Genomic DNA, 17350 nt, shown 5'->3' with positions numbered 1-17350 from the left:
TCTCCGTGCTGCAACCAAGACCTGGGGCAACCAAATAAAAAAATAAATATAAAAAAAAAACAAAAAACACATGCGTAGCTCTGAAAAGGAAGAAGCTTGGTTCCAGCCCCTAAAAATTTCTCAGTCTGATAAGGGAGGTGAGTCACATACACAAACAATTATAACAAGGTAAAAAAATCACAACTACAAGCAAGGTGCGAGGAGCTATGAGAAAACCAAAGAAGGGGAGACCATTTCAACTTAAGGGGTAGAGAGAAGTGAATGTGGGAATGTGGAGAGGAAAATCTTGGAAGAATTCATGAAAATGGTAGCATATGAGCTGGTCCTTGAAAGCTAGATAGACGAATCCAGAAACTAGTCTGAGAAAGGGGAACAGAGAAAAATAAAGCTAGAAAGACTAATTGAGGCAATTATGCTATTGTTTTTATACTTCATTCAGGGGCAACAGTACCACTGACAGTTTTGGGGTTTTTTTGGCTGCACTGGGTCCTTGTTGCTGCCTGCAGGCTTTTCTCTAGTTGCCGCAAGCGGGGGCTACTCTTATTTACAGTGCGTGGGCTACTCTTCGTTGCAGTGCGTGGGCTTCTCATTGCGGTGGCTTCTCTTGTTGCAGAGCACGGACTCCAGGTGCGCGGGTTTCAGTAGTTGTGGCACGCAGGCTCAGTAGTTGTGGCTCACGGGCTCTAGAGTGCAGGCTCAGTAGCTGTGGCACATGGCGTAGCTGCTCCGCGGCATGTGGGATCTTCCTGGACCAGGGCTTGAACCCGTGTCCCCTGCACTGGCAGGCGATTCTTAACCACTGCGCCACCAGGGAAGTCCCCACCGACAGTTTTTAAGCAGAAGGATAAAACCATCAGAGCTGAATTGTAAAAATATTAAATTAGTAGGAGTTTTAGGATAAAACGGAGGAAGAAATGTGATGTGTTGCAAAAATGGCTACAAATTCTTCCTATCCTTTTGTAATGTGACTTTGCAGTTTTTCCGATTAAGAGGCTCAGTCTATTTCTCCATCCTTGAATACAGGCTTGAATGGCAGCAAATGGGATCCAAGCAGAGACTTGGAAAACACTTGTGTATTGGGGCTTGCCTACTCTTGCTGCACTTGGAACTCTGAGACTGCTATGTGAATGAGAGTGAGATAACCTGCTGGAGGATAAAAGGTTACATGCAGAAATGAGGTGCCCCAGCCAACAGGCTGCCAACTGCCAGACATGTGAGTGAGGCCATTCTAGATCAGCTGAGCAATCCCAGAATTGCCCAGCTGACTCTCAGAATTTTGAGCTAAATCAAATGGCCATTGTTTTAAGCCACTAAGTTTTGAAGTACTTTATTATGCAGCAAAAACTAACTGACACAGAGACAGAGGCCTGGGAAATCAGGGGATTACTGTAGTAGTCCAGTTGAGAGCAGGAGGGGCATGTCCTAGAGTGGGCGCAAAGGAAATTAAAGAGAAGAATTATTCAAGAGAGATTGCCAAGGTAAAATGAACAAGACAAGGCAACTGATCGGATGTGGTAGATGAGGAACATAAGAGCCAAAGATGATGATGCTCACACTAAGGTGTCTCCGAGAGGGTGGTGGTACCATAAACAGAATCATGAAAACTAGATAAAAAGTAGATATAAGAGGAATTTTATTTTGGATATGTTAATCTAAAAGTAAATATTTTTACAGGCAATTAGAAACAAAGGTCAAGAACTTAAAATAGAGATTCAAACTTGAGAGATAGCTGGGATCATCTCTGCACAGATAATAAATGAAGTCAGGAAGACTATCAGAGCAGAAGAGGCCACTTAAGAGTGCAGAGAAAGAAGAGCAGATTGAGACTAGATCCATGGAGGACATTCAGAGTTTAAAAGAAAAAGCCAGTGAAAAAAACAGAAGTTAGAGATGCATGAGAACCTTGAAGAGTGAAATAAAACACTGCAAGAAGAGGAAGGGGAGAGTATTAATAAAAATATTACAGAGAGTATATATAGGGGTGGGATAGGGAGGGTGGGAGGGAGACGCAAGAGGGAGGAAATATGGGGATATATGTATATGTATAGCTGATTCACTTTGTTATAAAGCAGAAACTAACACACCATTGTAAAGCAATTATACTCAAATAAAGATGTTTAAAATATATATATATTACAGAGAAACCAAAAGGGAGAAAAACTAAAATATAAAAATGCACAGTCCTCACAGTGAAATATGAAGATTAACTATTTTGAATAAAGGACACCAAATTTAAAGTTCATACTCAGAATAACTTGGGTAAATTCCTGCTTGTGTTTGTTAACTACAAATGGCATAAACTCTAGTTAGGGATATAAAATCACATTAGCTCCCTGTCTTAGTCACCCTTCTGAAATAAGTGTTCCCAATAAAGAATAACTTTATGGAATAGCATATCTTCTAGCCTTCCAATATTTTCTGTAATGAAAATTAAGGCAGAAGGGAATAGTAATTATACGCTTTCCTCAGTCAGGTTTAGTAAGATGACATTTTCATCATTAAAGAATAATTCCTTTACCTAAATATAGTTATTTATTAGGCAATTAGAACCCAAACAGACTTATAAATACAGTTAGCGATTACATTTTGTTTACTATATTTGTTTTTTTGGGTTTTTTTGGTTCTTTTTTTAATTTTATTTTTGGCTGCGTTGGGTCTTCGTTGCTGCACATGGGCTTTCTCTAGTTGCGGCGAGCAGGGGCTACTCTTCGTTGCAGGGCGCGGGCTGCTCATTGCAGTGGCTTCTCTTGTTGCAGAGCACGGGCTCTAGGCATGCGGGCTTCAGTAGTTGTGGCACACGGGCTCTAGAGCACAGGCTCAGTAGTTGTGGTGCACGGGCTTAGTTGCTCCGTGGCATGTGGGATCTTCCCGGACCAGGGCTTGAACCCATGTCCCCTGCATTGGCAGGCGGATTCTTAACCACTGCGTCGCCGGGGAAGCCCCTACTATATTTGTTTTTTTTTTTTTTAAACATTTGGCCGCGCCTCACGGCTTGCGGGACCTTAGTTCCCCGACCAGGGATCGAACCTGCACCCTTGGCAGTGAAAGTACGGAGTCCTAACCACTGGACCGCCAGGGAATTCCCTACATTTTGTTTAAATTAAGTGTCAAGTCATGCTAGTATACATTTAAAATAAAAATTAATTCATGGGGAGGTAATGTATCATAAAGGAAGGGATGTTAGACTTGGAGTTGGGAAGAAAAGTTATAATACAGTACTGCTAACTATCTGTGACCCATAGAATAAAGATTTGATCTCAATATTATCCTAGTCTAAAACTTTCAAAGCCTTTACCATTGTCTGAAAAGAGGCTCCAACTCAATTGGCAAGGCATATAAGGTGATGCTTGCTGGAGCCCTAATTTTCCTTCCAACCTTGTCCACCACTATACTTCAATAATTATCTCCCTTTCCCTCCATCTTCATTCTGTCCTTCTCCATGGACTTTTTTTTTTTATTTAACTCTAAAGACTGTACAGTGCTAAGTACTGTTTGAATGATTCTGCATTTACTCATAAATGACTTATTTCTGAAACAATATTAAATGTATTTCCAAAGGAGCTATTTGGAAACTTTATTGGCTTATTTGGGGGGGAAGAAAGGAGGTCTATGGATCTTGAGTTAGTAAATCTAATTGTAGTACTAATATATAGAATTTCTTCTCTTCCTTTTCTTCTCTGACTATACCCCTACCCAGTAACACAAAAGTCCATTTCAGACGTTCATAAATAGAACCTTGGTTCATCATCATTGGGATTCTGAATTGTAGTGACAATATCTATACATAAAATAGCTTGGGTTTTTAGTACTATTTCCAGTCACTTCACATTCTAAATCCTGCCTTTTGATATTCATGAACTTGAACAAACCCCTCACGAGAGGAACAGTGAAAGGAAGATAGATATAACCACTGGCCTAACCAGATATGTCAAGGTAGGGTGTTCACTTCATACTGTTCTCACTTGGAAATTGTACACTTGGAAATTGTTTAGCCTGTGTAATGCCAGCTGAAGAGTCTTGTGACATGTGATTCAATTCCAAATAGGGCATTGCTGTGACCTCAGATTTAAAGGAAACTCTGGTACAGTTTGTTAGTTTGTGTCTCTTATCACAAAGTGTATTTACCAAAAAGACACTGTCTCTTTAACAACTTCATTGTAGACTGTGGTTTTTACTACTTTGCTATTGAACATAAATAACAGACTGACACTTAACCCATTTTGATTTTAAGAGTTGCTGTGATCCTAATACAGTGTCAGTAGTAAATTAGGTAATATAACAGTAGAGAAAATATATACTGTAATTGTAAAGCCACAATTATAGAAACTGTCATATTGTGGCATTGTGATTTTTAAAGAAAAAATTGAGATGTTTCACAAAAAAACACTAGATACTAAATTTTATCTGCTGTTTATTACTAGGGTGAAAAGTCCAAATTAGTAAGAATAGTGGAAATATTCTAATTATGAAAATAAAACATATCCTTATTTGTTTTAAATAGTGTCACTCTGTATTCATTTTTAACCCCATGTTTTAAAAAACTTTAACCACATGATCAAATACCTGAAGGTACTCATTGTAATATAAAAAATAATGTATTAGCTGTTAAAAATCTCAGTCATTTACATTGCTGTAGTTTTAAATTTTTCAAAGCACTTTTACATACATACCTCTTCTGAGCAGCTACCTGAGAACTGTATTACAAAGGAGAAAATAAAAATCTTAGAATTTCAAATAAGTCAAAGCCACTACAGTTCTTTTTGGGCAAGTTTCAAGATTAGCTTTGTTCTATGCTATATAATTAGAAGGCACTAATTTAAACAAAATGTAACTGCTAACTATATTTATAAGTCAGTTTGGGTCCTCACTGCCTAATAAATAATTGTTAAGTATCCTTATGTAAAGGAATTGATCTTTAACGATGAGGGAATAGGAAAGTATACTGTATTTCGGGAGACAATATCATCTTCATATTGTTTGACTATAAAAACACGAGAAAGAGGTTAAAGGTTCTTTGTACTCACCCCCTTATGAAGTTAAATCCATGTGCACAGACCAAGAGGTTTCCATAGGCATCAACTTTCAAAAGATTTCCGTACAGTGTATCAAAGACAAGCCCCCTATGTAAAAATGAAGACATCACCAATCATGCAAAGTAATAAAGGCAATAATCTAATGGAGTATTTACTCCATCACCACAAACCAACCCTCACCTTATTCAGCTTTTATGGCAGCTCAAGTATGTCCCCAGACAATATAACTCTAGAGGCTAAAGTGAGTGAATAAAATCTTAAAAACGAATCTCAGAACAACTAACAAATATTTACTCTGTCCAGATAAATAATCACAACTGTTTTATGTGAGAAATAAGAGCTTAATCAAACAAGGTGTAAACAATAGTTCCTCTTAATACAGCTGGTTCTATCCTACAACAGAGTCTCTCTTAATTTCCTTGGACAACTGAGCTGCCTTATATTTCCCTCTGTTACATGTTATATATGGGACATATATGATGGCATCTCAAAATAAGCATCATCTTTCTTTTTTTTAAAAAGAGTTTTTTGGTGTGGACCAATTTTAAAGTCTTCTATTGAATCTGTTACAATATTGCTTCTGTTTTATGTTTTGTTTTTTTGGCCATGAGGCATGTGGTATCTTAGCTCCCCGACCAGGGATTGAACCCACACCCCCCTGCATTGGAAGGCGAAGTCCCAACCACTGGACCGCCAGGGAAGTCCCAGCATCATCTTTCTTAATGTCAAATCTTTCTTATCAAATCCAGGAATGCAAACTGCCAAGAAGCCTCCTGATTACCAAGTTAAATATATTAGCAAAACATGTAACCGCTCTCCAACAGCATAAGAGAAGAGCATCTGCGATTACTGCCCATCAATTTTAATAATCCCTCTTCTTTCTCATAAATGCATCTTCTTTAATAACAATAAACTAAGTTCAAAGTTCAAGTCAGGAACACAAAATATATGGTGTACATGAAAGGTTTCACGGTCATTTCAGAATCAACACCAACCAAAAACAAACAAAAAACACAAAAACCCCCCAAAGAATCTTTTGATGTTTTGTTGGTTTTTTTGTTTGTTTGGGGGAAGTTTTTTGGTTGAGGATGCATTTGGAATTATTAATTTTGGAGACAGAAGGAGGAGTCTTAATCCAAAAATAATCTTGAAAAATTACCTGGTAGGGAATGTAGAATCATATGCAAAGCTGAGCAGCTCCTGAGGATAGCCAATAGAAACTAATCTCTCCACGGTAAGCTCAAAGCCAAGGGACTCATACTCCGGGGACTTGTACACTGCACAAAGAGGAGGTTCTCATTAAAAGAATAGCCACTTAAAATAGAAGGCAAATGAGCGAATTTCTACTTTCCCAATTCCTCTCTCCTCCTAAATCTGCCATTTTTCTTCGTTTCCTTCAAACTCCGTGTTTTGTACCGCCCTGAATAATCACAGAACTCAACTGTCAGTCTGTGGAAATAGGTCATATTATAGTAGGAGGAGCAGCAACAAGATGAATTATCAGGCATTTCAGAAGAGTTCCTTCATTCTTAGGAAACCTAATCCAAAAATTTTTTCCTCTTTATTCTTTCATGCCCACAATCTAAAGGCAGGCGGAATAATGTAATATGCACAGCTGTGATATTAACCATGAGAATATAATTAATATAAAACTAGATAGGTCTATGTATGTTGAAGTCCTCACTGTTGTGCATGATTGGTGTAGGAATCCTTCAAAATTAGTTGTTGTTTTTTTCTTTTTTTTAAGACCAGTCTATTTTTAGAATTCCTATCTGGCTTAGTAGTTACTTTAAACTCCTTCTCCAATCAGCATGATTCCATTTGTTAGGATTTACTTGTTTTCTTTATCAGCCCTGACAATGTCATAGCCATCAAAATTGCATTTTGCAAATTATTAGTGCTAAAACAACCATAAGAAGACATGTCTGAGATAGGAAAATCTGGATATGAATTGGGAATTAGACATTGAAGAATTACAACTCATTTTATTAGACCTGATTATGGAAGAATGAGTATGTGCAAGTATATATATAAAATATATATACCTCCTTATCTGCCAAAGAAGAATAATGAGTTTTTTACAGGTGAAATAAAATGGATTTTGGAATATGGGGGTTTCTCTCTAATATTATATGTCTGAAGTTTTCTATAATGAAAAATCTTTTCAGAATCATCATTGCAGTTTAGTATAAAGAAAATGTTGCTCCTTTAAACAGGTTTCTTCCAAATGAAAGATGTAGGTAGGCAACCATCCATCAGTCTCTAGGGTGGGTAAGCCATATTAAAAATAAAAATAAAAAGACCTGCAATCTTGCTAAATGCCAAATGAGGATTAAAAAACACCCCCAAACATCCTATTCTTTTGTCTCAAAATAATTAAACTATTATTATTATTATAGTTCTACCTATAATTAACATATATAGCCTATGGCTCAAACTGATTCTTCATTGCAATTAGTCTGCCTATCCAAGTTAGTGCTAATGTTTTAATGAGTATGATTCAACTTTCCCTTTCCAAAAACAGTCCTTTAGAATATTTCTGGAAATACATAAAAGAAAACAGCAATAGTGGTTTCCTCCACAGAAGGGAACTGAGTGACTAAGAGGGGAAGGAAGAAGACTTTCATGTACCTTCTTCTGTACCTTTAAAACTTGTAACATATTAATGTATTATCTATTCTTTTTAATTAAATTGAAATTTTAAAAAAACAAGGTGAGATTTTAAAATCCTTTAATAAACATTTGTCATATTCATAAGCCTCAAAATTTTAAGGTCCTTTAGGAGATGCTTAAGTCTCATCTCACCAGAACAATGCCAAAAGAAGCTGTCATTTCGTCTGTGGTCTCAGGGGTAATAATAATTTAAGGCTAATGCTAACCCTGGCTAACATTTTCAAAACTGGCTATATTTTTGTCCTCCCCTCAATTCCAGCCCCATCCTCACCCATCCCTGCCCACAAAATTTTTTGAATCCTCAAGTGTGGAATTCTTAAATTTGAATGATGTACACTGTGGTAAAGGAAGTGCTATATATTCATACATGCTAACAGAATAAGAGCTGGTGTATTATCATAAAACCAGGAAAGCCTGGTATCCATTGATGTCAACTTGAATTATTTTGAGAGTATAAAAGAATATCTCACCCCACCCCGTGCTTCCACCTCAATTGAAAGTGAATTTCATTTTGACAAAATTTTCATAAAACAAAAATTACTTCTCAGTCCTAACAAAGCCCCACTTATGTCAAACAATATTTAATGGAACAAAATTCCAGTATAGCTCAGTAATTTGGATAATCCATTGACATTCATTCTCATAGGATTTGGCCCATATAAAATGTTTTCAATTATTAATTTTTCAGAAAGATCATTTGCTGGATATGCCTTAAGAATGGGAGACAGAAACAAAACTTAAACACCCTCCACCCAGGCTCGCCCCTAAATGAATAATTTTCCCTAGTTAGGGAAGTGATGGAGTAATAGTGATTAAAATCTATTTCTATGAGGCAATTCAGATTGAAACCCAAATCAATTTATTCAGAATTTTTGGTGAAAAAAAATGTGTGAGGGCAGAGATCTCAATTCCCCATTTTGCCACCATAAAGAATAGAATAACAGAAAATAAAACACTATACTCTTGTCACATTGTGTTTATTCCAAGGCAGAACTTCCAAGTGTTCAACTGAGATGACTTTCTAGAAATTCCACCTACAGAAATAAATACTTTAAATTTCCTTTCTCTCAATGAGTTTAGGGTGCTTCCAAAAAATACAGTGTATTTTCCCCATTTGCTAACTTGAAGTTACACAGCATGTAGAAACATCAGCTGAAGCCAGAATTTCGGTCTCCCTGAGTCTCATCCAAAGCTTTTTGTGGTGGCATATAGGGCCACTGTTAAAAATGAATTTCTAGATTAAGTAGGCCATCAAAATTCAAGCTTGGGTGTTGAAACACACTACTCTCCCTCCAATTTCTTTCAACTAGTCCAAAATAAACTGCTCTAATCACAGGTGGGAATGGATTTAGCAAAGAGAGTCCAAGTTCCACTCTGACAACACTATCTATTTCACTAAGCTCTATATTAATCAGTAAGACCTACAAGGTATTGACATTTTCTCATAAGCTTCCTGGATAATCATTTCAGTAACACGAACTCCCAGGTCATTAAATCAGCTGCTAGAGAACTGTACAGTACAACCAGGGTTGGAGAAGCAGAATTGCAGCTGCACAGAGCATGAATCTAGATGTTTTGTTCTAAGTGTCCCTTGGGAATAATCACAATTTGTTCTGACCTGGTGGTAAAAATGACGATTCCTGAACCCTACAAAGTACCATCATGCCTTAAATAAATAAATAGATAGATAGATAGATAGATAGATAGCAAAATTTCTTTTTTAATCAACCAGGCCCTTCAAAGCCAGCCTGGACATCTGTGGGGAATCATATATATCACCTCAGACTAGAGCTCTATATGCCTCTCCACAGCTGCAAAGGCTCTAATTACAATTTCTCTGGCAAAACTGGCAAGTAAATGATGCACAGCTTCAAACTCAGTTCTCACAACTGACTTTCCAAAACACTGCCAATAGCTTCAAGAGTAAACACAGCCTCACACATTCACTGCTTATTTCTTTTTCAAGAAGGTCCTCAGGCCTATTCTAATTTACCCAATATCCAAAGACAAAGGAAGAGGTTATTTTAAGGGCCAGAGTCCAAAAAAGAGGACTGCTTCAGGCACCAGGGCAGCACACAGTGTTCTCAGGTTACGTAACCAGACTATAAAGAGAACAACCAAAGCTTTGAAAGCTGAAGCTACTGAGAGCATTTAAAGATATTCTTTACTCCATAATCTGCAAGGGAAAAACAGTTCTTCAAAAAATATCAACTGCATGTTGTGGGGATGAAAGTTGTGGGCTGTTTTGAGTAGATTTTGTTCATACAAGATAGAATCTGGATTAGAGGAGACAGTCCCTTTGGGTGAGCCGAAAACTTTCTGCAGGGAAGTCTGGAATTCTCATGCACTTTTTACCTTTGCCACCAAGACACCAAGACTGTGTAGTAGTTTATAGATTTTAGACAAAGGAAGGGCAAACCTCTACAGAGGTTCCAGCCTAGCAGAATGCTGCTGCCAAAATGAGAACTCACATGAGGCAGAGGCAGATGCAGATGCAGAGTGTGTCACTCCAGTCTTGAAGGAGTTACACTGGCACTCCTGTTAAAAAACAAAACAAAGCAACAAAACAAAACAAAAACAAAAACTGGTTTTAAAACTGCTGTGATGGGCTGGAACAGAGAGATACCATTTGGAAATTGGTATTAATAGGAGTTACTGCCTCCTATTTAGAAGCCTCTGACCATCACTTAAATTCATCTAATTAGCCATAACAAAACAAGGGTATTGAAGATAAGCTTAAGTATTATACATTATTTAACTTTTCGGTACCCTGAGCCTGGAATACAAGCCAAGTCTGATCCTGAAATGTTAAGTCAAAAGACAAACAGAAAAATAAATTTCTTTTGTCTTAGTTTATTTTTTCTAGCACATTTCAGGTTTATATGATAGAAACTGAATGCAACTGGTAAACAGCATTTAAAATTGAACTATAGTAAGTGAAACAGACTAATAAAGGATACAAGAATAAACCAGAGCAGTCTCATCTTACTTTTAAGTACCCATTTAAACTAAGTCTACCTGTACCTATCTACCTACTTTTCTACCCTTCTAACACCTAAATGTGTAATCTTGATAAAGATGAAAACCAACCTCACCCTACTAAAAATCTAACCAGATGTCTAAATATGAAATAGAGGGTAAAAATTTTATTTTGATTCTGTGAGTGTATATTTGCCCTCAGTAAATGGAGTCATACTACTCTACTTTCATAAAGTTAAAGAAACTACCTAGTCTAGTAAGATAACTGACTTGAAGATACATAAATCCTTTCAAGATATTGATACTTTTAAGATATGAATTATGTTTAACTTTATAGGGAGTCATTTTTCCTAGAGACATTTAGGTTTTTGAAAACATATGGTTAGATTTCTCCAACTTCTGGATTTTTTGTGAAAGGGAGATGGTACTAAATAGAAGAGCAAAAATGACTAAATACAATGTTGAAAATTTCTAAAAACATTACAACTAGGAGAAACCAGCACTACCAATCACACTATGAAAAGCAAAAATCCAACCCAACCACTCAAGAATAGTTATTTGCTTTTATGCTATGAATGTGATCAACATCAATGTTCTCTATTTATTTAGGCTAAGTGATCTTAGCTCTCTGAGACTGTAACTAGGAAAGATAATAATTCACATTTTCATTAAGGAAACTTTAAATTAAATCTTTCCATTCCCATATAAACAGACACCAGAGGACTTTTTCTACTTTTCACAACTATTTGAAAACCCCAACACAATATCACAGACATAGTCAAAAATTTTCTCTCTAACCTAAGAGATCATAAATGATCTAAAAAAAGATATTGAAAAATTCTAAAAACTACCTCAATTTTAATTTATCTAAAATACAAAAGCTAGATACCATTCAACACTTTCAGTAATATAAAATAAAACCAACTCCCACATGGCTAGACATGTAAATAAGTAAACAAATAGAGTCTGAAAGACTGCCAGTCTCAATTTATTGCAAAAGCAAAATTAAATGGTAATTAAAAGATTTGTTTTAAAAATTACCAAGAGTACTAAAAGAATGTTTATTTTAAAATAAAATGAAAAAAATTACCTAACTCAAAATTTTCCCTCTGAGAACCTGTATGCTTACTAGGAATGTGTGTTTCGGCTATTGTTTTCAACTTAAAATGTGGAAAACTGAAAATTATTGAAATAACTTTAAAAATCCTCTTTAACCAAAGAAGCTGCTTGTAATTAAAAAAAAAAGAAAGAAATAGCTAGTATATAATTTTTCCCCCAAATAAGAACAGATCATCACACTCAAATGCCTGTACTAAAGTTAGAATAATGTAACAGACATTTGGATGCCTACTGTGTACAGGTACTAGATGCTAAGAACAGAAAACAAAATAACTCATGGTCTTTGGCCTGAAGGAGCTTGTCGTGTGCTACAGGGATATACAATTAGATATTTATAATAAATTTTAGAAGATCCACAATACAATGGACTAAGGAGGTACAGAGGGACAGAAATGGGGCCAATTAACCCAGCCCAAGAAGTCTTCTTAAGAAATATGTATGGGACTTACCTGGTGGCGCAGTGGTTAAGAATCCGCCTGCCAGTGGAGGGGACATGGGTTCAAGACCTGGTCCAGGAAGATCCCACATGCCGTGGAACAACTGAGCCCATGTGCCACAACTACTGAGCCTGCACTCTAGAGCCCACGAGCCACAACTACTGAGCCCGAGTGCCACAACTACTGAAGCCTGCGCACCTAGAGCCCGTGCTCTGCAACGAGAAGCCAATGCAATGAGAAGCCCACGCACTGCAATGAAGAGTAGCCCCTGCTCGCCGCAACTAGAGAAAGCCCTCGTGCAGCAACAAAGACCCAACACAGCCAAAAACAAAATAAATAAATAAATCTATTAAAAAAAAATATATATATATGTATCATTTACTCAGGCTTATACGGATAATTCATTTTTATAACCAGCATCTCAAGGTACTATAAAGTTTACCAAACTTTCTGAAACTCAGATTCAGGTAATATGTTCCAAACACCTCTATCACGGTCAGGCAAGTTAATTAATGTGAGAAATGGTCTAAGTGTTGGTACATGTCTTGGCCTAAAGGGGGAAGTAGCTGTCAGATGTAGCTGACTCCCCGGTGGGAATGAGAGCCAATTGTTGCCATTTATGTGATAACAACCAGCCCAGATTTTTATACTTGGAATCTCCCAATTTTTAACTACTGACTCAATTTAAAAAACCAACAAACTCCATTTGAGCCAAACTATGGGTCTGTGGTCTGAGGTGTGCCCATGGGCCACTGGTGTGCAACCTCTAATGTATACTTTAGATTAGATACTTCCACATAAGTTCTCCATCTAACTGAAATGGTTTGACTGTCCTCTTCAAAGAGCTTTTTTTTTTTTTTTTTGCTGTGCCGCACAGCTTGTGGGATCTTATTGATACTTCCCTGACCAGGGATCGAACCCAGGCCCTCAGCAGTAAGAGCACGGAGTCCTAACCACTGGACTGCCAGGGAATTCCCCTCCTCAAAAAGTCTTAAAGAAATAGAATTTAAGTACTTAATGAATTGGAAATCCAGGTGGAAAAATTCATTCTTCAACAACCACAGAGTATCCTAGATAATGTTGTTGTTCTATTCATCTCAAGGAAAAATTGAGGGGGTGGATAAAAAAAATTTAGGAAATAAAGGAACCGTTATGTAGTCACTTAATTTGGTCCCCTACCACAATGCTGTAACAATTATGCCATAACAATTGTAATTATCTGAATCTGATTCTTTCATATGACTGTGAAATCAAACAAATGTTCCCAGTGATTTAAAGAATCACAATCACCTCATGATCTGCCTAGGTAACCAACTATTAGAGTTCCCTGACCCAGCAGGTTTTATCCATTACGTTTAACCTAAATCTTCCCTACACAGCTTAACTCTATTATCATTTGTCTTGTTCTCAGTGGCCATTATCCCCATGATAAAGCAAACATTCAGAGAATGTGTAAGCAGAAAAGAAATAATGAATCAAAGATAGCTATTATGTTAGGACTATTTTGAAAACAAGTTTATCCATGTTGAAAATGGCATGGGATATTAAAACAAAAAAGATTCATTTTAGTAATTTTACTGATGCAACTAATATTACATGACATTTAATCACACAAAAAATCTGGCTTACATTTGAATGCTTTTATGCCTGGCAATGGAAAACAAAGACCATAAACACTGGTAATGAATTATTTCTATCACTCACTGTGTAAATATGGAGGACATGGAATTGGGTTTTATTAAGAAATCATTTGAATTTCCTAATGATCTAGGAACAAACCATATATTACTGCAATTCAGAGGATGAATCTAAAATCAGTGAAAACTCTACTGGGATACAGAAATGACATAAAGGAAATCAAAGCTTAGAAACTAAGTGTAGATAAATAAATAAATAGGCTGCCTAAATGTAATGTATAAACCTAACACAGGTAATATATAATATAAATATATACCTAAAAATAACAGCCTTGAGAGTATTTATCTCAACTAATACAAAGAACTTTAATCCACAAGAAGATAATACACTGGAGTATTATTTCTTTTTTAATTCTTCCCTAACATACAGAGACCACTTCAAAAGTATGCTTGGCTGGGGAAATCGTATTTCATTTCTTGAGGGAGGTAGTGTAAGAAATTCTTAAGTTTAAGAAAAAGCAGTAAGAGGAGCTAAAATAAAGATTATATTCTCAAATGGAAATGAAAAGACTAAAAAAAGACCTTAAAATTTAAACGCCCTTTTAAAAATAAAATCACTTTGTTGGTATTTGGTCAGTTTTCCCCACCTGATTTTTAAATTTAACTTTATTAAGGATATTTTAAAATCATACACAAAAGTAGATAGAATATTAAATGAGCTACTTTAAACCCATTAACAATTATCACTATTTTGGATTCTTGTTTCCTCTGTCCTCGCTGATTTATTCTTTCCCAATTGAGTAATTTTATCAGATGAAAAAGTTTTTAAACTGATCAATAACAGAATATTTAAATAGCACACAAGTATCATATATCTGCACCTACAGAATTATTTCATTACCTAGATCAGGTGATCCTTTAATTAAACTGCTTAAAAATCCTTCCCATTTAGAGGCCAATGTAATACCAGAATAGTCTTTTTATCAGCAATAAGTTATAATAAAAGCCTTCCAAATTAAGGATTGCTCAGAAATATTTTAACTATACTATGGCTATCAATTTTATAGTCTTGATGAGAAAACCAGTTCTACCAAAAGCACTGATCTTTTGGTATGATAGTACTGGCTTAGTACTACCATGCATTAAAACTCTTGGGAGGGACTTCCCTGGTGGCACAGTGGTTGAGAATCCGCCTGCCAATGCAGGGGACATGGGTTTGATCCCTGATCTGGGAAGATCCCACATGCCGCGGAGCAACTAAGCCTGTGCGCCACAACTACTGAGCCTGCGCTCTAGAGCCCATGAGCCAAGACTACTGAGCCCGCAGCAACAAGAGAAGCCACAGCAAGGAGAAGCCCGCGCACCAAACAAAGAGAAGTCCGGCTCGCCGCAATTAGAGAAAGCCTGCGGCCCTCCCTGCAACCAAAAAAAAAAAAAAAACTCTTGGGAAATCAGAGTTAACACATAGGCTGATATGTTGGGCTAAAGAAAATAGAAGTGTAAACATGTGAGAAAATTTTTATATTAGGGATGCCATCAAAAATAGCTCAGTTAAAAAAAGGATAGCTTTGTTCAGTTAAAGAAACAAACTAATAAAGAAGTATTTCTACCTAAGGATCAATGAATCTATTCCTAAGTAAGTTCTCTCTAAATGACAACTACCCCAAAACAACAGAAAAATAAACCAAAAACCTCCAAAACAAAACAATCCTGAAGTGAAAACAATCAAACTGTATTATGCCTTTTATTTTTTCCCCACCCTCTCCCCAAATAATACCTTTTAAAAGCAAATGTAATAAAATTTACCATCCAAGTGAGCCTTCCCCCATTCAAAATAATCACTTCTGAGGCAATATATATTGATACTTATTCCAGTAATGCAATCATTACTCAAAACATATCTGAAATTCTTCTTTCAAAATTACTTTCAGAGTCAACAGCACACTGCTCTAGATATATATCCTCCCTGGTGGCATATTTTCATCAACAGATGATGAATTTAATTTAAGGTGTGGGGGGCAGTTATTGAAAGCAACCAGCGACTAAGAGGGGAATTCGAGAAGGGTTAAAAAACAGGTGTGACTACTTAAAGTAATGAAGCAGGTTTTCTTGTGGGTTTATAAACTGGCTGTGGAAACAATTCCAAAGGAATTCCTAAAATTCTAAGAAATGACAGAGGTATTGCAGTAAGTTTTCCCTAATAAGGTGACTTTATGAAGGATAATATCTATTTGGCAGCATATTTTCTTATGGGCTTTCTTTTATAAAATTAGTCTTTTGACCCATTTTATATGTGTTTAATTTTGCAAGTCACCTCAAATCTCTTTTGAGGATTTACATAAAAGTAAACTTTATTGCTTTATAGGTAGCAAACCTTCCAGCTATGTAAACCCATTCAACCATAGGCCTGTGAAGTTCAGCTTATTCTAACTGGATCCTTGATACAAATCACTGATTGGACTCGAATACTAAATTATCACTTTTCATCTTCACAATTCTCTTTTTTGGGTTGAGTCCTTATAATATATTCTAATTAGATTTTTATTTTGCTTAGTTTTATGAGGCTGTTTTCCAATTTACTTTTATTGATAATTTTATCAACCACCATCCCTGTTTTTTTCTTTTATGGAAAGGGATCATCTCTTTTTGAAAAGGTTTCCCCCCCTTTTATCTGCTACCCTAGTTTCTCTGTTCACTCAGCTTATCCTCTTATTCTACTGTTTCAGAAAAACAAGAAACAAAAAACCCATTCAAAAGTTCTTTTAAGAAAAAAGATCTAAAAAATAAAAAAAAAAAAAGAAAAAGAAAAAAGATCACTAAGGTGGGATAATGAATGCATTTCACTTATCGAACTACACCTATTTTTATATTCCTTTAATCTTCAACTGTGAACATTAGATCCATTCACAAACTGATAAACCCCTCAAGAATAAGTCAGAGGACACACAGGTTAATAACCTTCACTGACTTGTACGCGATCATTCACTAACACAAAAACCTCCTGCACATAGACAATCTGTTTGGAGGGCTGTGGAGTACGGTAATGTGCAAGTTCTACATTTTCCAAGTTATGAGAAGGATGCTCTGACTACTATCTCATGACCTAGGACAATGAGAATTTCTCTGGCCTTTTTGATTATCTTCCTTTTGGTTATCTTCCTTGGTTTGTACAAAAAACTTTTCAGGAAATGCATTCCTTTAAGAGACCCTGTTGTCACACTAAGAACTTCAAACAGATCCATCCAGTTTATACACTATCCACAGTAAGTTCAATTCAGCTGATGTTCCATATTAATTTAATTCATCACTATTGCAAGGAGCCTCATCTTTCTTTAAGGAGAGATGTTGAAGCAGAGACATAAAAGTTTACATTGTCATATGTTTCATTTTTTAAAAAAGTGTTCTTGGGACTTCCCTGGTGGCACAGTATTTGGGAATCCGCCCGCCAATGCAGGGGACACGGGTTTGAGCC

General features: G+C 36.3%; 1 protein-coding gene and 1 non-coding gene across 3 annotated transcripts in view; both read right to left on the bottom strand.

Moving 5' to 3' along the window:
• NT5C2 (5'-nucleotidase, cytosolic II) overlaps positions 1–17350 on the bottom strand; it is a 104111-nt gene that overhangs the window by 11674 nt on the left and 75087 nt on the right. For both annotated transcript variants that reach the window (XM_061193736.1, XM_061193738.1), the window contains 2 exons: positions 6193–6310; positions 5025–5120 (listed from right to left, as the gene is read on the bottom strand). In XM_061193736.1, the coding sequence (XP_061049719.1) occupies positions 5025–5120; positions 6193–6310 (214 nt within the window). The remainder of the gene's footprint in view (positions 1–5024; positions 5121–6192; positions 6311–17350) is intronic.
• TRNAK-CUU (transfer RNA lysine (anticodon CUU)) lies at positions 13140–13212 on the bottom strand. Its single transcript has one exon. It is a non-coding gene; the product is annotated as a tRNA-Lys (tRNA).

This window comes from Eubalaena glacialis, chromosome 1 (genome assembly GCF_028564815.1).
Source record: "Eubalaena glacialis isolate mEubGla1 chromosome 1, mEubGla1.1.hap2.+ XY, whole genome shotgun sequence".
Taxonomy (NCBI): Eukaryota; Metazoa; Chordata; class Mammalia; order Artiodactyla; family Balaenidae; genus Eubalaena; species Eubalaena glacialis.
The sequence above is the reverse complement of the archived record's forward strand: the minus strand, read 5'-3'. Positions and strand labels throughout refer to the sequence as shown.